The sequence below is a fragment of the Rosa chinensis genome, chromosome 5 (genome assembly GCF_002994745.2).
Source record: "Rosa chinensis cultivar Old Blush chromosome 5, RchiOBHm-V2, whole genome shotgun sequence".
Classification (NCBI taxonomy): Eukaryota; Viridiplantae; Streptophyta; class Magnoliopsida; order Rosales; family Rosaceae; genus Rosa; species Rosa chinensis.
In genome coordinates this window covers 47768164-47789830 of record NC_037092.1, presented here as the reverse complement: position 1 = coordinate 47789830, position 21667 = coordinate 47768164, and the positions used below count along the sequence as shown (strand labels likewise).

The 21667-nt window shown below is 44.1% G+C and overlaps 1 protein-coding gene and 2 long non-coding RNA genes across 4 annotated transcripts; all 3 read left to right on the top strand.

Moving 5' to 3' along the window:
* The first annotated feature begins 10489 nt into the window (after positions 1-10489).
* LOC121049052 lies at positions 10490-11208 on the top strand. Its single transcript, XR_005799217.1, has 3 exons — positions 10490-10517; positions 10631-10728; positions 11012-11208. It is a non-coding gene; the product is annotated as an uncharacterized LOC121049052 (long non-coding RNA).
* Positions 11209-11364: 156 nt separating this feature from the next.
* LOC121049051 lies at positions 11365-12030 on the top strand. The gene is made up of 3 exons (XR_005799216.1): positions 11365-11441; positions 11602-11768; positions 11949-12030. It is a non-coding gene; the product is annotated as an uncharacterized LOC121049051 (long non-coding RNA).
* A 382-nt stretch (positions 12031-12412) lies between these two features.
* Positions 12413-13745, top strand: LOC121049013 (valine--tRNA ligase, mitochondrial 1-like). Of its 2 annotated transcripts, XM_040505410.1 has the most exons (4): positions 12413-12575; positions 12923-13122; positions 13544-13612; positions 13681-13745. In XM_040505410.1, exons 1-4 carry the CDS (start codon positions 12504-12506, stop codon positions 13685-13687), a joined length of 348 nt encoding a protein of 115 aa, XP_040361344.1. In that variant the 5' UTR covers positions 12413-12503; the 3' UTR covers positions 13688-13745. The 2 variants fall into 2 exon arrangements, with proteins under 2 accessions (XP_040361344.1, XP_040361343.1); XM_040505409.1 differs by having other exon boundaries at positions 13544-13743.
* Positions 13746-21667: the final 7922 nt, after the last annotated feature.

Sequence of the window (21667 nt, the reverse complement as noted above, 5' to 3'; positions counted from 1 at the left end):
ACAGAAGAGTATGGTAGTTGAACTGATCGAGAGTTAAAAATCAATGTGTCATTTTATTTGCCAAAAACAAGGAGGATATTAAGAAAAACTAACACTAGATGCTATTTCAAAATGGCACAAAAGGTCCAATACCATTTATTCTAGTGATATTAGTGCTTACTTTGTAAATGGAACATTCTGTATTCGACTCATAAATTAATTAGTTGTTGTACATTCTTTTACATAACAATTAAGAATGTACAGCAACTAGACAACTAGTCTGTGAGTCAAATTCATGATCTCTCACATACAAATGGAAGACTAATTACATTAGACCAAATAATACTGGGCATAAACTTTACGATTTATGATAATTCCCGTACCTTAACTTACATGTTTACTAGTCATTTGGACGGTAAACAATAATTTGATTCACTTTTAACATCATTTCGATACTTTTAGGGGCTCTAAAAGTTGACTTTTTGTTCTGCTCTGATGAGCTAGAAATGAGTTCTCAAAATTAACCCTGTTGACAATTGTTAGTATATAGCAAGTAGGGATCGTTCTATCTCGGGATTGAGGGTGCTCCTGTCATTTAAATAGCATTTTAATGCGACATTTTAATTGTTATTTCCTTAAATAAATCCTTTTTGTTTAGGAAAGTTACTATTTTTAGGAAGTTTCCAATTTTAGTAATAGTTTCTATTTTCAGGTCCTATGGAGCAAACAAGCTGGAATGAGCTCAAAAGAGAAAGAAAAGCTAGGCAACGTTGGAGAGAGTTGAGACAAGTCACAAGGGCTGCATAAAAGAGCTGAAACGAAGAATTAAAGTTTTCCTAGTCCGGACAGGAAATCCTGTTCAGAAGAGGAAACTTTGTCAAAGCAAGACTCTTGAGCTAACCAGGAAGATTGATCGGAAAAATGAAGGAAATTGGTGTTAGGAGAAGATTCCTGGAGGCACTAGGAGACCTTATGGCTTGAAGATGACACATGGAGGCCCAAGAATCTTCTGGATTAATTTGGATTTCGGCAAATGAGAGAAGGCCCATTGGATTTTGGGTTGTTGGACGTCAAAGAGAGATGTTAATGCTCAAGTCCGGCGGTAGCCGACTCTTTGTTTAACGCGGGTCCGGTGGGCGGACCACTACTCCGAGGATTAGATGACTTCCGTTTACTGCAACACGAGAGACAGAGCGTTAGAGGGAGATCGTGTTGGGCGGTCTTCACTTCTTCGATGCCTAAGTCAGTCATTGTATATGGTAGGCCTCATCATATGGCCCTTGGGCCCTAAGCCCGCCCTAAGCCAGCTCGGCCCATAAGGCCGAAACCCGGCCCGGCCCTTCCATTAGGGCGGGCCGACCCGACCCTTTTTTATTTAGGGTAGGGTATGGGTCACACATATAAAGCCCGACCCTACCCTACGGCCAGGCCCGGCCCTTAAAGCCCTGCCCTAACCCGGCCCTAAAATTTATATTTTATTTTTGTTATTTTCTATTACATGTGTTATATGTATAAAACTATGGAAGTGTAGAAAATTATTTCAATCTGCCATATTAGGAAATGAGTCTTTTAAATTGAGCCATATTTTGAGAAGAAAAAAATAATTTTTTTTAAACAATTAACCGTTAATTCGGCAAAAACGCCTCCGTTTTAATATAATCTTATGGGTATTTTAATATTTACCAATAATTACTGTTAACTAGTTAACTGTAATAATTACAAAGCTATTATTTCAAATTGGACAATATATTCATGTAATACCAATTTTGAAATAAATCAAGTAATCAACATAACTAAAAATAATCAATTGGTCGAGTTGAAACCTTTTTTGACAGGACCCACCCCGAATTCCACCCTGGAATCCGAAGTGGCCCTGCGGGACCCATCTTTAAAGGAGATTTGCCAAAAATTTCGGCACAACCTCCCTTAAAAATGGTTAACCCAAAAACCTGTGGAAAAACCAAAATTCACTTCTAATACCCAACCACAACTCCTGGAGCCACCCTGCTCCCAAATTCAAACAATCTTCCCAAAGCTAATATCATCATACATAATCTCCAAAGGGTATAAGTTACTACAATCACCAAAGTTAGGTCATCGACCTCGAATATAATACATATAAGTTGGGTCACATATCCCTTAGTAATCAGAGCATTCTAGGAATATAAATAGACAAGAAATATAGTAGGTTAACCAGGTAACCTACAGAAGGTGATGGCGGAAGCAGGTGCGGTCACTATGGCTCACACTCGTACACCGAGCAACAACACTGCAATCTGGGCATTTGAAACCGAAGGGCCCAGGGAAAAGTATATAAAAACGTTAGCGTGAGTGGACAAAAATAAGTAATTGAAAGAAAAAGGGTTTTATACTTTTCCACAATTATCTCAATAAAACTCCCGATGCATGCAATAAGAAAAAAAGGACCGACTAGCCCCGCTAGTCAAGAACAACAACAAAAGAACATGGGGAAAATGGGTTCACCATACGGGAATGGAGCCCCTCAGGCTCAACCTACCCTCGACTGCCACTCACACATAGATTGTGCGAGGAGGAGAACTAATAACCTCAACTTCCATTCACACATAGATTGTGTGAGGAGGAGAATATCACCTCGACTACCACCCACGTGAGGAGGAGAAAGCTACCTCACTGCCACTCACAAACACAAAGTAAGTGAGGAGGAGACCTATTCACATGACCCGCGTATGGTGAGGAAGGAGATCGTCCAAAGCCAGCAAATCTGTATAATTTCCCCACTTATCTCACGAAATAAGAATCCAAGTGTATAAAGACGTGACCCCGCACGCCAAGATCATCTCAAGTTCCAATATAAGTAGGGTATAAAGAAGTATAAAGTTTTGCTTCCTCGAATTCTTATTTCGTAAATCTCTTAAAAAGCTCCAAGAGCTGAATATAAATATAAAATCAATAGTATAAATTTCCGAATCCGCATAAAACAAAATCCTCAAATCGAGCATAACGAATCTTAATTCAAAAGTTCAAACCAATAAAACATTCAATAATCCAAACCAAAATAAAATGCTCGATAAATAGTGGTTAAATCAATAACTTAAAACTTGCGGAATTTAATTTGCATGCATCAATTAAAATCAAAGGTCCACTCACAATAAGCGGTCAATCCTGACGTCGCTCGTGATTCTCCTCGTATGGAGACTCCTCTCGTCCTGTACGAATAACAATCATAAATATATATAATCCACAGGACGGAATTTTAAATTTCACGATACTTATAATTGGAAATTCAAAACATCCCCCTTCCTAATATCCGACTCCTCAACTCTCTACCACATCCATCCTTAATGCTCCAACAATAATCTGTCATTGATGCAATACCTAGAGTGAATTCGAAAGGAATTCGGCGATCGGATTCGCAATAATCAATAATTAATCATTTAAACTCAATTTGTAAATCCTCCGATTTCCACCAAATTTCATACATTACAAACTACGATCATTACAGAGTATAAGGGGTTAAAACGACAATTAAAACACCGCTTTACGCGCCTCCAAGCGCTACCTACAGTGGCGGCCCACGCGCCGGCGGCGACCTTCTCTGATGACCACCAAATTCCGGCAACAACATCATCTCAACAGACCCAAACAACTTCTCAACTACAACATTGATCAATTTTACCTCTAAGTGGCCGAATCGAACCGGTGAAAATTTTTCCAGAAAAGCTCAAGAACCCTAGAATCGGGTTCGATCGATTCCACCTCTACACGGCAAATTGAGAAGCAAGACCTTAGGCAAAATGATCTCCTGCAAAAACCGAACCTTCGATGTGAATATGGTGGCCGGAGGTGGCCGGAATGGCCGGAAATCGGCAAAATCCCCAAAAATGCAACCTTACCTTCCCGGCGTGAAATCGAGCTTTTCCGGCCAAAACTCCTCAAATCCAGGTCACTGGTATCACGAGCGGGTTGAGGCGCCCCTGTGGTGACCGGTTGCACGCCGGATGGTGGCCGGAAAGTGGGGAATCGGAGGGAGGAAGAAAAACCCGAAGGAGAAAGGGGGAGAGTCGGGGGAGAGGAGAGAGAAAGAGGGGTGGGTTTCCGGATTTGGAAACCTACCCGGGTAACTTTCCCAATATATCCTAATTTTTACCATGAACAGTAAATTTCGTAATTCACTCATAACTTTTGCATACGAGCTCCGATTTTTACGTACCACATATGCACGCGCTCGGTTTAACGCCCTCTACAACTTTCATGAAGGAAATTTTCTCAAATTATTAACTCACAAAAAGTCAATTTTTAACCACCCCCTAAACGTTAAAATTATAACCGCGAACGGTAACCATAAGGAATTCCATGCAACTGAATAACAAGGATATATTAGATATGGGGTGTAACATTTTTACCAATGTAATGTTAACTTCTTAATGAGCAAAATGGGTGACGAAATGGAATTTTTTAAAATGAACCGCTGGATGTTGTTTGCATATTATATGTTAGTGGTAGAAATTTCAACAATTTCCGCATTCGGTTGGACCTCGATCTACCCGGTCAACTCAATACCCTAAATAGAACATAAAACAAATATGCTCTTAACCGGTCCTTGGCAATTCACTTTTTTCGATCTTTTAGCTCCCACACTCTCATGGGTAGGGGGTCTACTTACAGATGTCAAAATTCCGCAACGTTTGTCCGCGCATGGTGCCGCTCCCCTTAGGGAAGTTTGCTTGTACAAAGCGTTGACCGCTACGTTGGGTGCCTTATTAATGGCAGATCGGCCTAATTTTTTTACACAATACCTAATTACCTATCAATGTTGTATAAACATAAGAGAATTTCAAATTGGTCGATTTCCATTTCAGAATTTTTGGATCACATATAATCCTTATATGCCTATTAATGTAGTATAACTCGTTTATTAGGCTTGTTATCCTCCATGAGCAAAATGGGGGACGACATAGAATTTTTTAAAATGCACCGTTGGATGTCGTCCGTATATGAATATATGGTAGTGGTAAAAATTTCAGTGACTTCCACCGTCGGTTGGGTCTCTATCGACCCGGTCAACTCCATACCCTAAATAAAACCTAACACAAATATGCTCATAACCGAGAATTTGCAATTTATTTTTTTTGATCTATCAGCTCCCACACTCTCATGGGGAGGGGGTCTATCACCTGCTGTCAAAATACGGGGATGTTTGTCCTCAAAAGGTGCCGCTCCCCTTACGGAAGTTTGCTTATACAAAGTGTTGACCGCTCTGTTTGGTGCCTTATTTAATGCAGATCGGCATAATTTTTTTACACAATACCTATTACTGTTGTATATGCATAAGAGCATTGTCATGTTATAAGTTACAAGTGTGTGTGTGTATTAAATATGTTCAATAAAAAATAATGAGTCTTTTATTACCAATATAAAGCATTAAGCCATATTTTGAGAAGAAAAAAATAATGTTTTTTTTTTTGTTAAACAAAATGAGGCCCTTTTTTGGCCCTATTTGAGGGCCTGCCCTTTCGGCCCTTTCAGCCCTAACCGATCGGGCTTTTTGGGTGGGTAAGGGTTAGCATATTTAAACCCTGGCCCGACCCTACCCGGCCCTAAATTTTGTTGACTTTGACTAGGCCCGGCCTGGCCCGACCCTAAGCCCTAAAATTTAGGGTAGGGCCGGCCCTAGCCCGGCCCATGATGACCCCTAGTATATGGGCAGCATAACAATAAATGAGTAGTAATTGTGTAATTAATGAGGAGAGAGGAGAGAGGAGAGAACCTTTTATAGGTGAGGAAGAGGTTGATCTTCTTTTTGTTTCCGATGTGGGACTGATGTGCTTCGATTCCCAGCGTTTTGAGCTTCTGATGCCATCTTGAGGCGGCGCGTGGCGGCGCGTCAACTGTGATCTAGGGGCGTCCAGGGCTCGAGCGGTAGCCCGCCTGGCCGTGCCTTCGCAGGTTACCCCCTTGGTGGGAGTCGGTACCTCTAGCGGTACCATGAGCGTGGCTCATTATAGCTAATTATGCTCGTTCTGGCACATGTAGGTACAAGTCCCCCAAGTCCCCAGTCAAGGAGGGCAATCTTGGTTGGGGAGTTGATCGGCGGTGTGAAGCGTTACTTCCGCTAGACTTGCAACAGCATAATTAGCGTTAGTGCATTATCAACCATGGACTTACTGAGCGAACGCTTTATACCCTTTCGGGTGGGCCCCTGCCAGGCCTGCCAAGGAGTCCCCCACTCCCTAGCCAAGACGGACCTCCGGATGGTCGGCAAATTGTTTGTTGAGGGGAAGCTGCGCGGAGCAGAAGGTGTTGGGTAGCGAGCCCAATCTTAGTACCCAGGTGACGGGGGTCAACGTACTTGATCAGGGTCGTCGTAGACTGTTGACAAGTCCCCGTGTCCCGTAGGGACGATCTGACTGTAACGCCGCGCGGCGGTCGTTGTCAGAGTGAGGCGTAGCCTTGGGATTCACCGCTGGCAGATATCCCCCGCTGGATGTAGCAGGAAACAGCGTTGCGTAGACGTGTTTGGTGGTAGTTAGTGAGCGGAGTTGCGCTCAGCAACTCACAGGGTTTGCAAGATGGAGGGGGTTCTGCCGGCAGTGCCACGTATAGCTGAGGCTGTCCCTTGCAAATTGACAAGTGGAAGTTTTCTAGTGGGGATCCGCTCATAGGAGACTTCGACACTTGGAAGATGACAAGTGAGAAGCTCCGCTGGCGGGGTTTCGCTCAGCGGACTTCGACACTTGGAAGATGACTAGCGGGGTTTCGCTTAGCGGACTTCGACACTTGGAAGATGACAAGTGAGAAGTTCCGCTGGGGGGGTTTCGCTCAGCGGGCTTCGACACTTGGAAGACGACGAGAGAAGCTCCGCTGGCGGGGTTTCGCTCAGCTGGCTTCGACACTTGGAAAGTGAGAAGTGAGAAGTTCCGCCAGCGGGGTTTCGCTCAGCGGATTTCTTCGACGATTGGCGCCTTCCTCCCAAAAGTTGTGGCTTCTACCAGACGCTTCGTCTGATGGTGGTTGACACGTGGCGAACCCCTAAAGGGTTAGCGTGTGGAGGCGTGCCTCCTCCGCCTAGCCGTCTCCTCGCCATTAATGTTGAGTAATGATGGATTTTGTAACCGAGGCGAAGCGTCGGTTAATCCGGAGAGTAACTGTAGTTGTGGGACACGTGTACGGCTGACACATGATGTCGTTTTTCAATTGACAGCATAGGACTGCTTGATGTTGACATAAAAGGGGGGGGAAGTTGGCATATTTGACACTGCTCTAAACTTTGAACTGTATTTCGTCGTCTTCAAGCTCTCTGCGTCTGAGATCGGAGAAGAAGGTTGAGGCGATATTGCCGAGTTTTCGTACGTGGAAGAACGGACGCCCTCCAGCTCCGAAGAAAAGTGCCCACACTGCTGTCAGACACTCCATCGTTGAGGTTGGTATTCTGACTTATATCCCTGTTTCATTAGATGTCTGCCATGGCGAATTTTTGGGTTTTGGGTGTTCCTGTGATATGTTCCTCGTTGACGTGCTGTGAGGGTTTGAGTGTGTTTGGGGGTGGGTTGCTGTGTTTGACAGAATTGGGTTTTTGAAGGATTGTCTAGATGGTCGAATCTGGGTTTGAGTGCGTTTGTTATTGTTTTGGTATTTTCTGGGTTGTGTTGTTGATGTTCTTGGGCACTGACTGATATAGGGATAGGTTAGATCTTGTGTGAGCTAACTGATTTGGGTTTTAGGGTTTTTGGGATGGCCGACGTCATAGAGATTTCGAGCAGTGAGGATTCCGGATCTGAAGTGTCGTTCAGCGCAGCGGATAGAAATTTTATTGACTCGTTGCGTCCGTCTGCCAGTGCAGGAACCTCACTGCCAAAACCGCTAGAGGTCGAGCCACTATAGACCATATCATGGGACGTAGTCATGGGTCATGCATCGCGTCCGGAGAGTTCTAGGGCGGGGGAGGCTGCCGCTGCCCACACTATGCACGAAGAGCGCCTAGAAAGCAATAGTGCTACCAGCGGTTCCGCTGGGGGGGGGGGGGGAGGTTTAGCGGGGGAGGATACCGAGTCGGCGTGGGTGTTCGAGGACGGCACCCCCGTTGACGAGGCGGGAGGTAGGATGACTGCTGTTGCTGTCAACCGGCTGAAGCGGGTGTTCCGGTTGCCCGGCGTGGTGAAGCTGCGTCCGCCGACGGTGGAGGAGAAGGCCTCGATCCTGCCAGTGGGCCACGCCCCCGTGCACGAGGCTATATTCTGCAAGGGAGTGACCTTCCCGCTGGTGCCGAACCTTCAGATCTTGGTGTGCGAGCTTGGCGTTGCTTTTGGGCAAATATGCCCCAACATGTGGCGGTTGATGCTGGCGCTAAACTTGCTGTGGCGGTTGTTCGGTTACGAGGGACCGACTGTGGTGGAGCTGCTGCACTTCTACGAACTAGTGTACGTGAAAGCCAAGGTTGCAGAGGGCAGGTAAACCTGAGTCGCCGCCAAGGAGCGCCTAAGTTGATCGAGAATTTGAGGGATTCCATGTCCTACTGGCGGGGTACCTTCTGCGTTGCCACGACGGGCTGGGAGTACCAAGCGGGGTCGAACGAGGGGGAGCCGACGTTTAGAATTAAGTCGGAGTTTCAGCCCATTCGAGGTCGTTTGCCACTTCCGCTGAAAATGAATGGCGGGGTTGCCATTTTTTTTTTTTACACAGCCTTGTACTCTGTACTGATAATGACCTTTTTGTGCAGCGGGGTTGCGGTACAACCTGACTCGTGAGGAAGAGTGCCGCGTGGCGCGCATCAGAGGTTGCTGGCGGAATCGTAACTTGCTGGACTTCCGTCTCCTTACAGGCTGGGAGTTGCTGGTGGATCAGCAACTGACTCGTGCCGTTGGTAAGTACCCTCCGCTAGATCACACCCTTGGTGAGACTCATACTGATTGGTTTGTTGCTTCCTCTTTTTTTTTAGAAACTCTCTAGGGAACAAAGCGAGCCGTGACGCCTTTGCGAAAGCCATGGACCGCGCTGAGATTAACAACTTCCTGGAATCCATGTACGCGTTTGGGCTGGCGGCTCAGAAGACGGTGGTGAACGCGGAGACGCTGGCACTGAGCCCGTCCGAGGTTCTAGTGGTGCTGCTAATGCCTCACCACTCTCATCTTGGTGGTGACGGGCTGCCTGCTGTTCAGGCGGGGACCGGCATGGCGCGCAAGGCGGCGCCCCGGAAAGAGAGAGCGCCGGCGATACGGCGCGGGGTGCAGAAGAAAGCAGTGCGCCCGACGAAGGGTGTTACCATAGTGGGGTTGGAGCCGCCGACGGAGGGTTCGAGGCCTGCTGTTGCTGGTAGCGCGCGGACGCTTCAGCGAAAACGCCGTCAACCCGACTCCGGCGGGGAAGAGGAGGAAGTGGAGATAACCGGGGCCCGCGAGCAGCTGAAGAAGTCAAGGCAGGCTCCGCCTGAGATTCCCGCTGACGTGGCGAATGTGGCGGGTACGAGCGGCTTGGACTCATTTGCTGCTTACGCCGAGTTCCTGAATGGTGGTGAACGGGAGTTCCTGTATCACCTTTGCAAGCGGTTGGGGTTCGGCGGCCTGGAGGGGATTGTACGGTCGACCGCTGTCAACGAATCGCCCTTCAGCACAGCCTTTGGGCACGTCGCCGTTGGGCTACATGAAATGTTCCAGGCGGCGTCAAAACAGCCCCTAGTTGAGCGGGAGCTCAGGGAGGAGGTGGCGGGCCTACAGAGGGACTTGGGGAAGGCCCAGGAAAGGTTGGCTGATGTCGAGCGATGCTTGACAAAGGTCGACTGCAATGCGGCAGACGCCCGTGGCAAGTTGACCCACTATGCCAAAAATGTTATCAGACGACAGAATGGTCATTTTCTGTCGTCTGAGTTTTTCAGACGACACATAAATTAAATGTGTTGTCTGAATACAATGAGAAACCATACTTGTTCCATTTCAAATATATGGTCAGATTCAGACAACACATAAATGTTGTCTGAAAAGATGGAAATTTTCTAAAATCAACCCTAGCAAAAATTTTAGATTTCCCTCCAACAAATTAAAGTTTTTTCCCTCTCAATTGCCCAAAGTCTATAGCTGACTAGTCAATGGGGGATATTCAGACAACACATCTAAGAAATTGTGTTGTCTGAATGAGGTGAGTTTGACTGTTTTGATTTTAAGTCTGTTTTGGCAAAACACAAAACCTTCTTGTTTTTCATTCCCACAAACATTAACTCTGTCTAAAACTCTCTCAACAACCAAAAACTCGCAGCTACGGTGTCTCGAGGAAAACTCAGCCATCGATATCTCTCAAAACTCGGCCATCTCTCAAATCTGAGAATCCTTACCCAAATCTAGTCTCTCCCTCAACCCCGACATACTTGCTGTTTCCATTTGCGTCTAGCTTAATGGAATTCTCCACCAGCGACTCAGGAGATTAGAGGAGGCTTGACTATTATTTTTTTTGTTTGGGTTGTTGGTAAGCCAAAACCGGGTAGAGCGACATCAACTATCCAAGCATCGAGTGTTCGGAAATCAGATCAGACCATCAATTTGCATCATCAATTATTCGACAGTGTCAAGGTGAGGGATTTTCGAAATTAGATTTTCATCTAGAAGTTTGGGTTTTTAGTTTTTTGCTTTTGTTTTTGTTCTGAGTTAATGTTTTTGCGATTCTTTCTTCTTCTCATGATTAGAGTGCGGATTTGGGCAAATCTGGGTGTCTTTATCAGTTTATGTTTGCGGATCTTGGAGCCCAACACTGCAATAGCGGCTGCAATATTTGAATTAAAAGGTAATCTCGGTATGTAGGTTCTTATGGTTTTTAGATTTTGGCTTCTACGTTTTATGGCTTGAATGGGTGCGATAACTTTGAGAAAGTTCAAAGCCTATTGAAAACCTTTGTGTGCAATGGATGTTGCAGACAGATAAACGTAAGATTTAGAAAGTGTTATGGTATTATGGTCACTGCTTTCTGTATTATGGTATTTCTGCTCACTTTCACTTGGTAAGGTGGGTCTTCCTGTCTACTTTGGATTGGTTTGTAATTTATGTTTGTTCTTATGTTGCTTTTGCAGGAAATGTTTGAGTATCGTAGCGGAAAGCATTGTTAACTTTTAGGTATGGCTGTTGCGATTTTGTTGTTTTATATGAGTTTCTTTGTGAAATTAGCAATAGAATTTTTAAGTCTACAATCTTTATCAAGGAGATTGTATGCGAGCATGGATTTTTGGTTGGGTTCAATCTTCTATTTTAGGGTTTTTTTCTGGAAATTGATTTGGGGTTTCCTAAAATTCCATTTAGTTGTTAGGTGTCTTTCTTTGATTTGGGTTGGGGGATATTGAAATAGATTAAGGTGTTCGGGTTTTGTCTTGGTAGTGAAATTTGTTGTTTTTGAATTTATGGATTTGGTGCTGTGGTTTATGAATTCAGGGATTCAGATTTGTGTTGTTGCTTGTTATAGCATCGCTGAATTGGATGGAAGAAAGAATGCATCCCTTTAATCAGGTAAATGCTCAGATCCTTGTATGCAAATCAATTTTTCTTGCTTCGTTTCATCTGTGTTTTGTAACACGTTAAAGTAAGGCTTCATTAGTTATTCATCATTGACTTATATATCAAATCACTGCAATAACTAGACCAATTACAATTCTTGCATGCCGATCAGATGTTGGATGTATGTCTGTCTTCATTATATTCTAAGGTGCTTCTGATGCTTGCCTTCAAGAAATTCTTTTGAGCTCCAGAAAGTTGGACGGTTTGCCTCGTGGCATAATACAAGCTAGGTCGGATTTAGAGCTGAGGCCTTTATGGCTGACTAGTTCAAAGTTAACGGTAATACTCTAATTGTCTTGTTTTATGTTTTTCTTGCATGTCTGCTTACTCTCTTTAATTGAACACCAGTAGATGATTGCTAGATTGGTAGGCTTTACTGGATAAACAGAAATTTCTTTATTGTAATTATTGTGCTGATGATGACACTTCTCTAATTTTGGGGTGGTTATAATGATTCAGGTTGATTATAGCAATCACAATTTACTGGCTATTGCAGCTGGTATTAAGCAGAAACATAATGTTGATGATATTGTGCAAAAGGTAATAGATTTTTCTACACAGTGTTTAAAATGCTATCAAGAGACATGCTTGACCTAAATTTATCAATTTCAGTTTCTTCCAGAAAGATATGCCTGACCTAAATTTATCAAAGTAATAGAGACGATGCTCGGTGATACTGCTATCGCCGTGCATCCTGATGACGAAAGATATAAGCATCTTCACGGTAAACATGCAATCCATCCATTTAATGGAAGAAGGATTCCTATAATAAGTGATGAAATTCTTATTGATCCAGAGTTTGGGACTAGTGTTGTCAAGGTAAATTTATACATAATGATCTATTTTTCTGTTAAAATTTCTTTCCAGGTTTGTGTCTTAATTATGTAATGATTTTGTATCTTCTTTGGATCCTGCAGATTACCCCGGCCTATGATCCTAATGACTTTATGGTTGGGAAGCGCCATAATCTTGAGTTTATCAACATCTTTACTGATGATGGAAAAATAAACCAGTATGGGGGAGCATTTGACAGGGATGCCATGCTTCAGAGCCCGAGAGGCTGTGACTGATGCATTAAAGAAGAAGGTATCTATTCTACAATACTACATATGCATACTAAATCATGGTATTTATGTGGCTGATAAACACTAGCCCAAGAGATTAATACATTTGATATTGGCGGTGATGTACATTGAACTAACTACCAGAGCTATCTAAGAAGCACCTCTGAAACTATCACTACTGATACACTCCTCTGACACCTCTTTAATATTCTTATTATCTTAAGACCTTGCATGCCCTTCATTCCAGAGCCAGACACGTAACAGAAGTTTAAGATCATCTACTTGTCATTGTTTCACTTGTAAACGTCATCAGTTGCATATGCAATAACACCGTCTCTATTTCATCAACATTGTTTTCTTTGCATTTAGGGCCTCTTCAAAGAAACTAAGACCAATGAGATGTGTCTTAGAATTTGCTCTAGAAGTAAAGATGTTGTGGAGCCTATGATAAAGCCCCAGCGGTACATTAAATGTAGCGATATGGGAAATGAAGCTCTCAATGCTGTCACTGATGATGAAAATAGGAAGCTGGAGATTATCCCAAGACAGTATACTGCTGAATGGAAGAGGTGCTCATTTTTTCATTATTGTGCTGTATGAAATTTCTAGTTTATATGCATTGCCAAGAACGTAAAGGATTTGAACCAGCTTACAGTGACTTTAGTTGTAATCCTAGTATCTAGAGGTCTCTACAATCTTTATCTGTTTTCCTTGTTAAACCACCTATTTAGCAACTGTCAATTAGCTTCGATCTTCGGCTTTTCTTGTGACTAGTGCATCAAGTTTTACCATGAGAAAGGAGGAATTGCAGAGGTATTTAGGGTTTTTTTCGTGCACCTTGTGTGTCCAATTTTTATATTGCATTAAGTTTGTTCTTGTTCTAACTTCAGTTGTTATTCTTTATTTGAGTGCCTTTTTTGTTTTAGGGGATATTTACTCAAAAAATGGAAATGTGAACATGTTTACTTGTTTTGCTCTCTGTAATCACAGATGGCTTCGTAACATTAGTGATTGGTGTGTCTGGAGGCAACTTTGGTGGAGTCACCGTGTTCTGGCACGGTATGTTGTTTTTTAGGGTGATAACAACGAAGAATTTGGAAAAAAATTTGAGCGATGGGTGGTTGCAGGAAGTGAGGAAGAGGCTCAAGCATTGGCTGATCAAAAATATGAGGGAAAGAAGTTTCGATTAGAACAGGACTCGGATGACAGGACCCGCCCCGGATTTCACCCTGAAATCTGAAGTGACCCTGCGGGGCCCACCTTAGAAGAAATTCTACCAAAAATTTAGCAGAACTTCCCCTAAAATGGGCTACCCAAACCTGTAGAAAACATTTTCACTTCTCAATCAAATCATCCTTATGCTCCTGGAGCCACCCTGCTCCCCAAATCAACCTCATCCTCCATTTCACAAAACACACATCTCAACTTGAATAACATAAATCCCATAGGTAATCAGAGCAATTCTAACAGAAAGGTATATGAGGAAAACCTAATTCAAAGGTAGATGCGGAAGCCATGCTGTTGACTATGCCTCAATTTCGTGTACGCCCGACCTCAACTAATTTGCCTGCAAACTGGGCATTTGAAACCGAAGGGCCCAGGGGAAAGTACAGAAAAACGTTAGCGTGAGTGGACAAAAATAAATAGTTGAAAAGAAAGAGAATTTTACACTTTCCCACATTTAAATCTTTAACAAATCCCAATGCATGCAATGATTAACGAAAATAAAACAAGAGGAGTTTCGTTCATCAAAACCGACTAGCCCCGCTAGTCACAAACGATTAAAAGAAAAGGTTGAAACTCCGATACTCAAGGAAACAAAACCAGCCCCGCTGGCTAAAATAAATCGGACTAGCCCCGCTAGTCGAAAATAGTATAATGAGTAGGGGAAGACGATAGCCATACGAGTCAGCCTCCCAGGCTTGGGTGATAGCCTCCCAGGCTAAAATACTCCCATAACTCCCTTAATATACCCTTACGCCACTAAGTGTAGCGATAGGATACAGGGCTACAGAAATTACTGTCACAGAGACAGTAACCTGCACCACAAAGGCGGAAAATCAATGCTAGCAATGATAAGTCACCCAAAGTATGGCAAAAGAGAATCCGAAAACCTTATAAATCCATAAAACTTCCCCAACTCTGGTAAATAAATTTTCCAACGACGTGTCCCACACGCCAAGATCATCTCAAATTCAAAATAAATAGGAAGAAATAGTATTATTCGTAAACCGGAACAAAAATCAATTTCCAAAATCACCAACAAGGCATTCCCAATGCCAAAACCGAAGTCAATAAATAAATAAATAAGTATTAACTTCATCGAATCACATTTCGAAAATCTTTCTAAAATCTCATTAAAAAAATAAATATGAGGGAAAAATGAGCATTCTAATGACGTGACCCCGCACGCCATAAACTCCACAAATAATCAAATAGTCAAATCCATTTCTGAAAATAATCATATGCTTGAAAAAGTAAATGGATAATTAAAATAATCAACTCGGAAACAATTAAGTATATATGCATGCATCATTCTTTAAAAATAAAAGTCCACTCACAGTACAAATCCGACAATCACGCATTCGTGTTCCGTCATCGAGCAATAGCTCGGTACGTCGTCCTGTACACAATTATATTCCGTGAAGAATTCTTCAATAAATTAATACGATTCCTAAAATCAATTCCTCATAATTTCATCTCCCATTCTCCTCGGATTTAGCCCATAATATACCAATGATACCAATTCGTTAATTTAAAGGTTTCAAGGTAGAACCGAGAGATATCCGACGGTCGGATTCTCGTAATTCGATAATCGAAACCCTAAACTTCAAAATTCATAAATAATTCCAAGTTTCTCCAAAAATTACCAAACTTCACATACAAGCTCTACACAATTTATAGGATTTAATGGGCTAAAAACCGGAATTAAAACACTGCTCTACGAGCCTCCACGCGCCACCCACAGTGGCGGCGCGTGGGGCTCACGCGCCGGTGGCCACCACCTCCGATGGTCACCAAATTTTGGCAGCGCCACCTACTCATCAGACCCAACATTTTTCTCAACCACAACACAATCCAATTTTACCTTTAACAGCTCCAAATCAACCGGTGAAAAATTTCCAGAAAAACTTCAAGCCCTAGGATCGGGTTTTCTTCGATTCTCCGTCCACGCTGCAAATCGCGGCTCAAGGCTGTGGGGGAAATGATCCTCGGCAAAAACCCCACCTTCGACAGTGGTTTGGTGGCCGGAAATGGCTGGAATCGCCGGAAAACGTCAACTGCCACCGTAACCTTCCAAGCTTCGATCCGGGGTTTTCAGGCCAAATCGCCGAAACACAAGGGCACTAGCGTCAAGAGGAGGAAGAGGCGATCACGTGGTGGCCGGTTGCCCACCGGTTAATGGCCGGACGGCGGCGAATCGAAGGGAAGAAAGAAATCACCCGAAGAGGAAAGGGGAGAGATCGGGGGAGAGGAGAGAGAAAGGTGGGTTTCCAGATTTGGAAACCTACCACAGTAAATTTTCATTATTTATAGCAATTTCTACCATGAACAGTAACTTTACCTTTTCTCTGATAACTTTCGTATACGAACTCCGATTTTTACGTACCACATATGCACGCGCTCGGTTTAACGCCCTCTACAACTTTCATGAAGAAAACTTTCTCAAATTTTGGCCCGATCAAAAAGTCAACTTTTAGGGCCACTAAAATACCGAATTAGGGTAAAAGTAAGAGCTATTGTCGTTTACCGTCCAAATGACTAGTAAACGGGTAAATGAAAATACGGGATGTTACATCAGATGTGCTTGACAAGTGGTTTTCGTCTGGTCTTTTCCCATTGTCGGTATTGGGCTGGCCGAATTAAGAACTTTTTATCCAAATTCAATTGTTGAAACTGGGCACGAAATTCTCTTTTTCCGGGTTGCTCGTATGGTGATGCTTGGAAATATATTGGGCGGTAATGTTCCCTTTACTAAGGTGAGCAAGTTTTTTACATATTTTTTTTATTTTCTGTCTTTTGTTGTAGATGCCGCGAAGTCAAATGCTCTTTCAGGTGTTAGACATTTTGTTTGTAACTATGTGATAGTTTCTCAACTATAAAACTTCTTAACTGCCATTTATATTTCTTTTTCTCTATAAAAGCTAGCTATAAGAAGAAGAGAGGTTATGGAGATAGGCAAGTGGGTCTCTATATATTAAGTTGATAGATCGGCTTGTGAGCTCTGATTTATACACAATCCTAAGTATATGCGCATTTTTTGATATGTGTATCATTATTAAAAGTTTCTATTTTGATTATTGAAGTGGTTGTGGACTTTGGTTGTTCTTCTTCAGGTATGCTGATATAACTAAATGGTTCTTTCTATTTTGCAGATGATTGCCCCTCAACCACAGAAGTAGTCCCACACTAGCCCCCTTATTCAAAGACTTTTTCACCGTGAATTTTGTTTTTTGGCAAAGCATGTGAAGATGTTTGGGGATTCATTTAAATGTACTAACTGCAGTTAGAACAAAGTTTTCTTTTTAGCTCTAATTCAACTTTCTTTTGTTGAGTTCATTTTTTGGATGTATGTATAGCTGCAGTAATAGATTAATCAAATATTGTTATTTTTGTGAATGGATTCCATATTTGATGAATGCATTGGGTAGTTTCCAAATTTACATGGTTGTGGCACAATGAGAATACAAATATGTCATCTGAATTAGAAAGCAACAACAAAATGAAATCCAAATATGTTGTTCGACATATCTAAGAACAACAGAAACAAGGAAAAATAAGTTGTTACTTGTGCATTCAAACAACAGAAAATTGTCATCTGAAATAAAAAGCAACAACAAAATAAAATCCAAATATGTTGTTGGACATATCTAAGAACAACAGAAATAAGAAAAAATATATTGTTACTTGTGCATTCAAACAACAGAAAATTGTCATCTAAAATAAAAAAACAACAACAAAGTGAAATCCAAATATGTTGTTGGACATATCTAAGAACAACAGAAACAAGAAAAAATATGTTGTTACATGTGTACTCAAACAACATGTAAATGTTATTGTAGGCTACTAACGATGATAGATAAATGTAATCTAAACTGAATACTAATGACAGTTAACTGTTATTGGAATGTGAATAAAACAACACTAAAATGTTATTATATGTCCATTCAGACAACAGATAAGATTTCATATCTTCTACTTTAGAGCATTCAAACCACATTTTTCTGTCTTTGGAATAAGCATTAGATCATAGAAATTACAAGGAACTGTTATTTGTTTTCAGATCACATCACATTTATCTGTCGTTTGAATTCACTAGCCTCATGTCTCGATTTCATCAGACAACAGAAGACCTAACAAATTTATGTCGTCTGATAAATAAGACGACAGAGGAAATCTGTCGTCTGATGCCCCAAGAGACGGCACTGTACTAGACAACAGAAATTTTTTTAATCAGACGACAGATATCCTCTGTCGTCTGATTGCTTTTCTGGCATAGTGACCGTTGCCATCGAGCGACACTTGGTGCGGAACGAACAGTTCGCCAAGTTGGAGCAAGACATGTCCATGTTGCGGGATTGGGTGGCCGCCAAGGATAAGAAGGTTGAGATCCTTTAGCGGGAGTTCGCTGCCAAACAAGCCGAGGTTAAGCGGCTAGAGGGTGAAGTCGCTCGCTTGGAGGCTGAGGGGGGCCGTGCTGCGGCCGCCGCTATTGAGTCCTACAAGCAATCGGTGGAGTACAAGAAGGCGCTGACCGAAGCACCGAAGGCCGGTGCCCTAGCTAATGTTGAAATGCTGCAGCAGAAGGGCGCCATCGACTGGGCGAAAGCGTCGATGCCGGTCGTGCAGCCATCTAAGGAAGCTCCGCCGACAACAAGTATCGCCCCTGCTGCCGCCCCTGGTCAGGTTGAAGGAGCCTGCTCGGGTAGCGGGGAGAGTGGTGGACTTCCAGAGGGGGACTCTCAGCGGACGCCTACCCCGTCTGAGGTGTCTCGCGCTGGGTTCTTGGCTGCCCACACCCGGGCGGATGGCACAGTAGAGACCCCCAGTCCCACAGCCCGAGGGTCAGACCAGACAAGCCGTTCACATCAGCCACAGGCCGCCAGTGGAGATGCCGAAGGTAGCGGAGCCAACCTCGCCAACCCCGCCAACCCCTGAAAATAGTAGGAAAGTTTTTGTAGCCGCTGAGGCATAAATATTTTATGTAATTCACTTGGGATATAAATGAAATTTTGGAACCTAAGCTCCTATACTCTGTTTTTTTCTTTTGTTTGTGATGATGTGTGTACCGCTAGAGGTCTTGACAATTTCGTTTTTGGCCATGAATGAAACATTAAAGGAATTAAAATTGGTCCAAGTGCACAATGCAGCCGACGTAGTCTGCTGACTGGCGTTGCCAGTTGCCCCCAGCGCTAGACTTGGTAACAATGGTTTGAATAATTCCTCGTTTCATTAATAGCTGTCTGAACAGCATTTACAAAAGCGGGGTCGTACCCGTTGGGTAGCTTCCCTTAGCTAAATATTGAACAAAAATTTAGCTAAGTCAAGATGCTCTTGGGTAGCGGTATGACTATTTGTAGTAATACCGAAGGTGCTCGGTATTCTAAGGGTGGGTCGTTGTGACGCCATCCTTGTCCATTAAGTAGAAGGTGCCTGGGCTAACGACCTCTACAATTTTGTATGGACCTTCCCAAGTTGGGAGGAGTTTTGTTGGTGGTGGTATGACTTCTTTCATTACCCAGTCCCCCAGTTGGAGGTTGTGGGATTTGACCCAGGCGTTGTAGAAACGCGATACCCGTCGCTTGTTCTGGAGATTGCGCAAATGGGCTGCGTCTCGCTTTTCCTCTAGGAGATCCCTGTCAAGGTTGACGCCGTCGTTGTTGGTCTCGGGGCAGTAGCCTTCGACCCTAGCAGTTGGTTGGGTTACCTCGATAGGCAGGACGGCCTCAGTTCCGAACATCATACAAAAGGGGGTTTCACCTGTGGCGGAAGTTGGGGTTGTTCTGATGGCCCATAGAACTTCCGGGAGCTTCTCCGCCCACAAACCCTTGGCCTCATGGAGCTTCTTCTGTAACAGCTTCTTGATTATCTTGTTTGCCGCTTCGACCTGGCCGTTGGTTTGGGGGTGAGTGACTGATGCAAAACGCATCTTGGTGCCCAGATTGGCGGTGAAAGAGATGAGTTCCTTATTGTTGAACTGTGTGCCGTTGTCTGTGATGATTGTATGCGGGACACCGTAGCGGCAGTAGATGTTCTTCCAGAGGAAGTGAATTACCTTGGCGGTAGTTATCGTCGTCAGGGGCTCTGCCTCTATCCATTTGCTGTTGTAGTCGATGGCGACAATGATGTATTTGAACTGACCTTTGGCGGTTTGGAATTTTCCCATCAAGTCCAGGCCCTACGTTGAGTGAATCCAGGGACCGACGATAACCGACAGAGGTTCCGCCGGGGCATGTGGAAGATCAGCATATTGTTGGCATTTGTGACAAGATTTTGATATCCGCCGGGCGTCATCACCAAGCGTAGGCCAAAAGTAGCCTTGTTGCATTGTGTGATTAGCCAAGGATCTGGCGCCTGAATGATTTCCGCATTCTCCGCCATGTATTGTTGCCAGCACGACCTTTCCCTCCTCTGGGGTGAGACATCGAAGGTTGGGGTGGGTGAATCCTTGGCGGTAAAGCTTGCCGCTCTTCATGTTGTAACGGGTTGCTCTCCGCTGGAGCTGTCTCGCTTTGATCTTGTCCTCTGGCAATGTCCCGTTGCGTTTGTACTGAATAATTTCGTCCATCTAGCTAGGATTGGCCTCAATGCTAAAGATCTCCGCCAGGGTTTTTGTGATACTTGGCCTGTCCAGAGACTCTACCCTTGTGTCCGCTGGACTCTGGTATGGCTGGGCGGTTGCCAGTCTTGCCAGTGAATCAGCCTTGGCGTTCTTTTCCCTAGGGATTTGTGTGATGGTGTGGAACTTGAATTTTTTGAGCAGCGTCTTGGCGTACCCTAAGTATGCCGCTAACAGCTGGTCCTTAGCCTGAAAGTTGTCGTTGACCTGGTTAACGACCAACTGAGAGTCGCTGAAGATGTTGACACTGTCAGCCCCTGAATCAATGGTGAGGAGTAGGCCGGCAATGAGTGCCTCATATTCCGCCATGTTGTTAGAAGCTTTGAAGTTGAATTTCAACGCGTATTCGACGCTAAGCCCCCCTAGTCCTGTTAAGATGATTCCGGCGCCGCTGGCCTTGGCGGAAGCGGAACCGTCCACGTGTAGGTTCCAGTCTGATTGTTGGGGAGCCGGCTCCTCGGCTGTCACTATTTTAGTTCCGGGCTACTATCGATCTTGGATTCAGGCTGATGCTCGGTGAGCTCAGTAATGAAGTCTGCCACCGCCTAGCCCTTCATGGCGGTTCGTGGTTTGTAATCTATGTCAAACTCGCTGAGCTCAATGGCCCACTTGCTGAGGCGCCTCGAATGTTCAGGGTTCTGCATTACTTGTCTCAGCGGTTGATTGGTTAACACATGGATTGTATGGGCTTGGAAGTACTGGCGGAGGCGACTGGCGGCAATGATGAGTGAGAGAGCAAGCTGCTCCAAGGGAGGATACCGTGTTTCTGCTCCGTTCATGCCCCTACCGGCATAGAACACTGGGAGCTCATCCTGGCCCTCCCGCCGGAAGATGGTGCAGCTCACCGCTGAGTGAGATACCGCTAGGTAAATGTATAATGTTTCTCCTTGCACAAGAATGGAGAGGAGTGGAACTGCCGCCAGGTATTCCTTCAGGCCTTGGAACGCCGCCTGGCACTCTGGGTTCCAATCGATGACCTTCTTGTGGGTTGTTTTAAGGACTTTGAAAAATGGGGCGTACCTGTCGGTTAGTCTGGAGATGAATCGAGACAGGGCGGTTAGCATGCCCTGGAGGCATTGGACGTGCACCTTCCATTCTGGGTCCTTCAAGTTGAGGATGGCTTGCACCTTGTCAGGGTTGACCTCGATGCCCCGCTCACTAACAATATACCCCAGAAATTTGCTGGCGGTGACGCCAAAGAAACATTTTTCTGGGTTGAGGCGCATACCATAGGTCAGGAGGATGGTTATTATGATTTTCAGATTTACCACATG

What these genes read in the sequence shown, in the direction of transcription:
- LOC121049013 (XM_040505409.1), top strand. Translation starts at nt 12,504, where the DNA reads ATGGGGGAGCATTTGACAGGGATGCCATGCTTCAGAGCCCGAGAGGCT. An exon ending in CTGATGCATTAAAGAAGAAG is followed by an intron (nt 12,576 to 12,922) that starts GTATCTATTCTA and finishes CTTTGCATTTAG; the next exon opens with GGCCTCTTCAAAGAAACTAA. An exon ending in TATACTGCTGAATGGAAGAG is followed by an intron (nt 13,123 to 13,543) that starts GTGCTCATTTTT and finishes CTGTAATCACAG; the next exon opens with ATGGCTTCGTAACATTAGTG.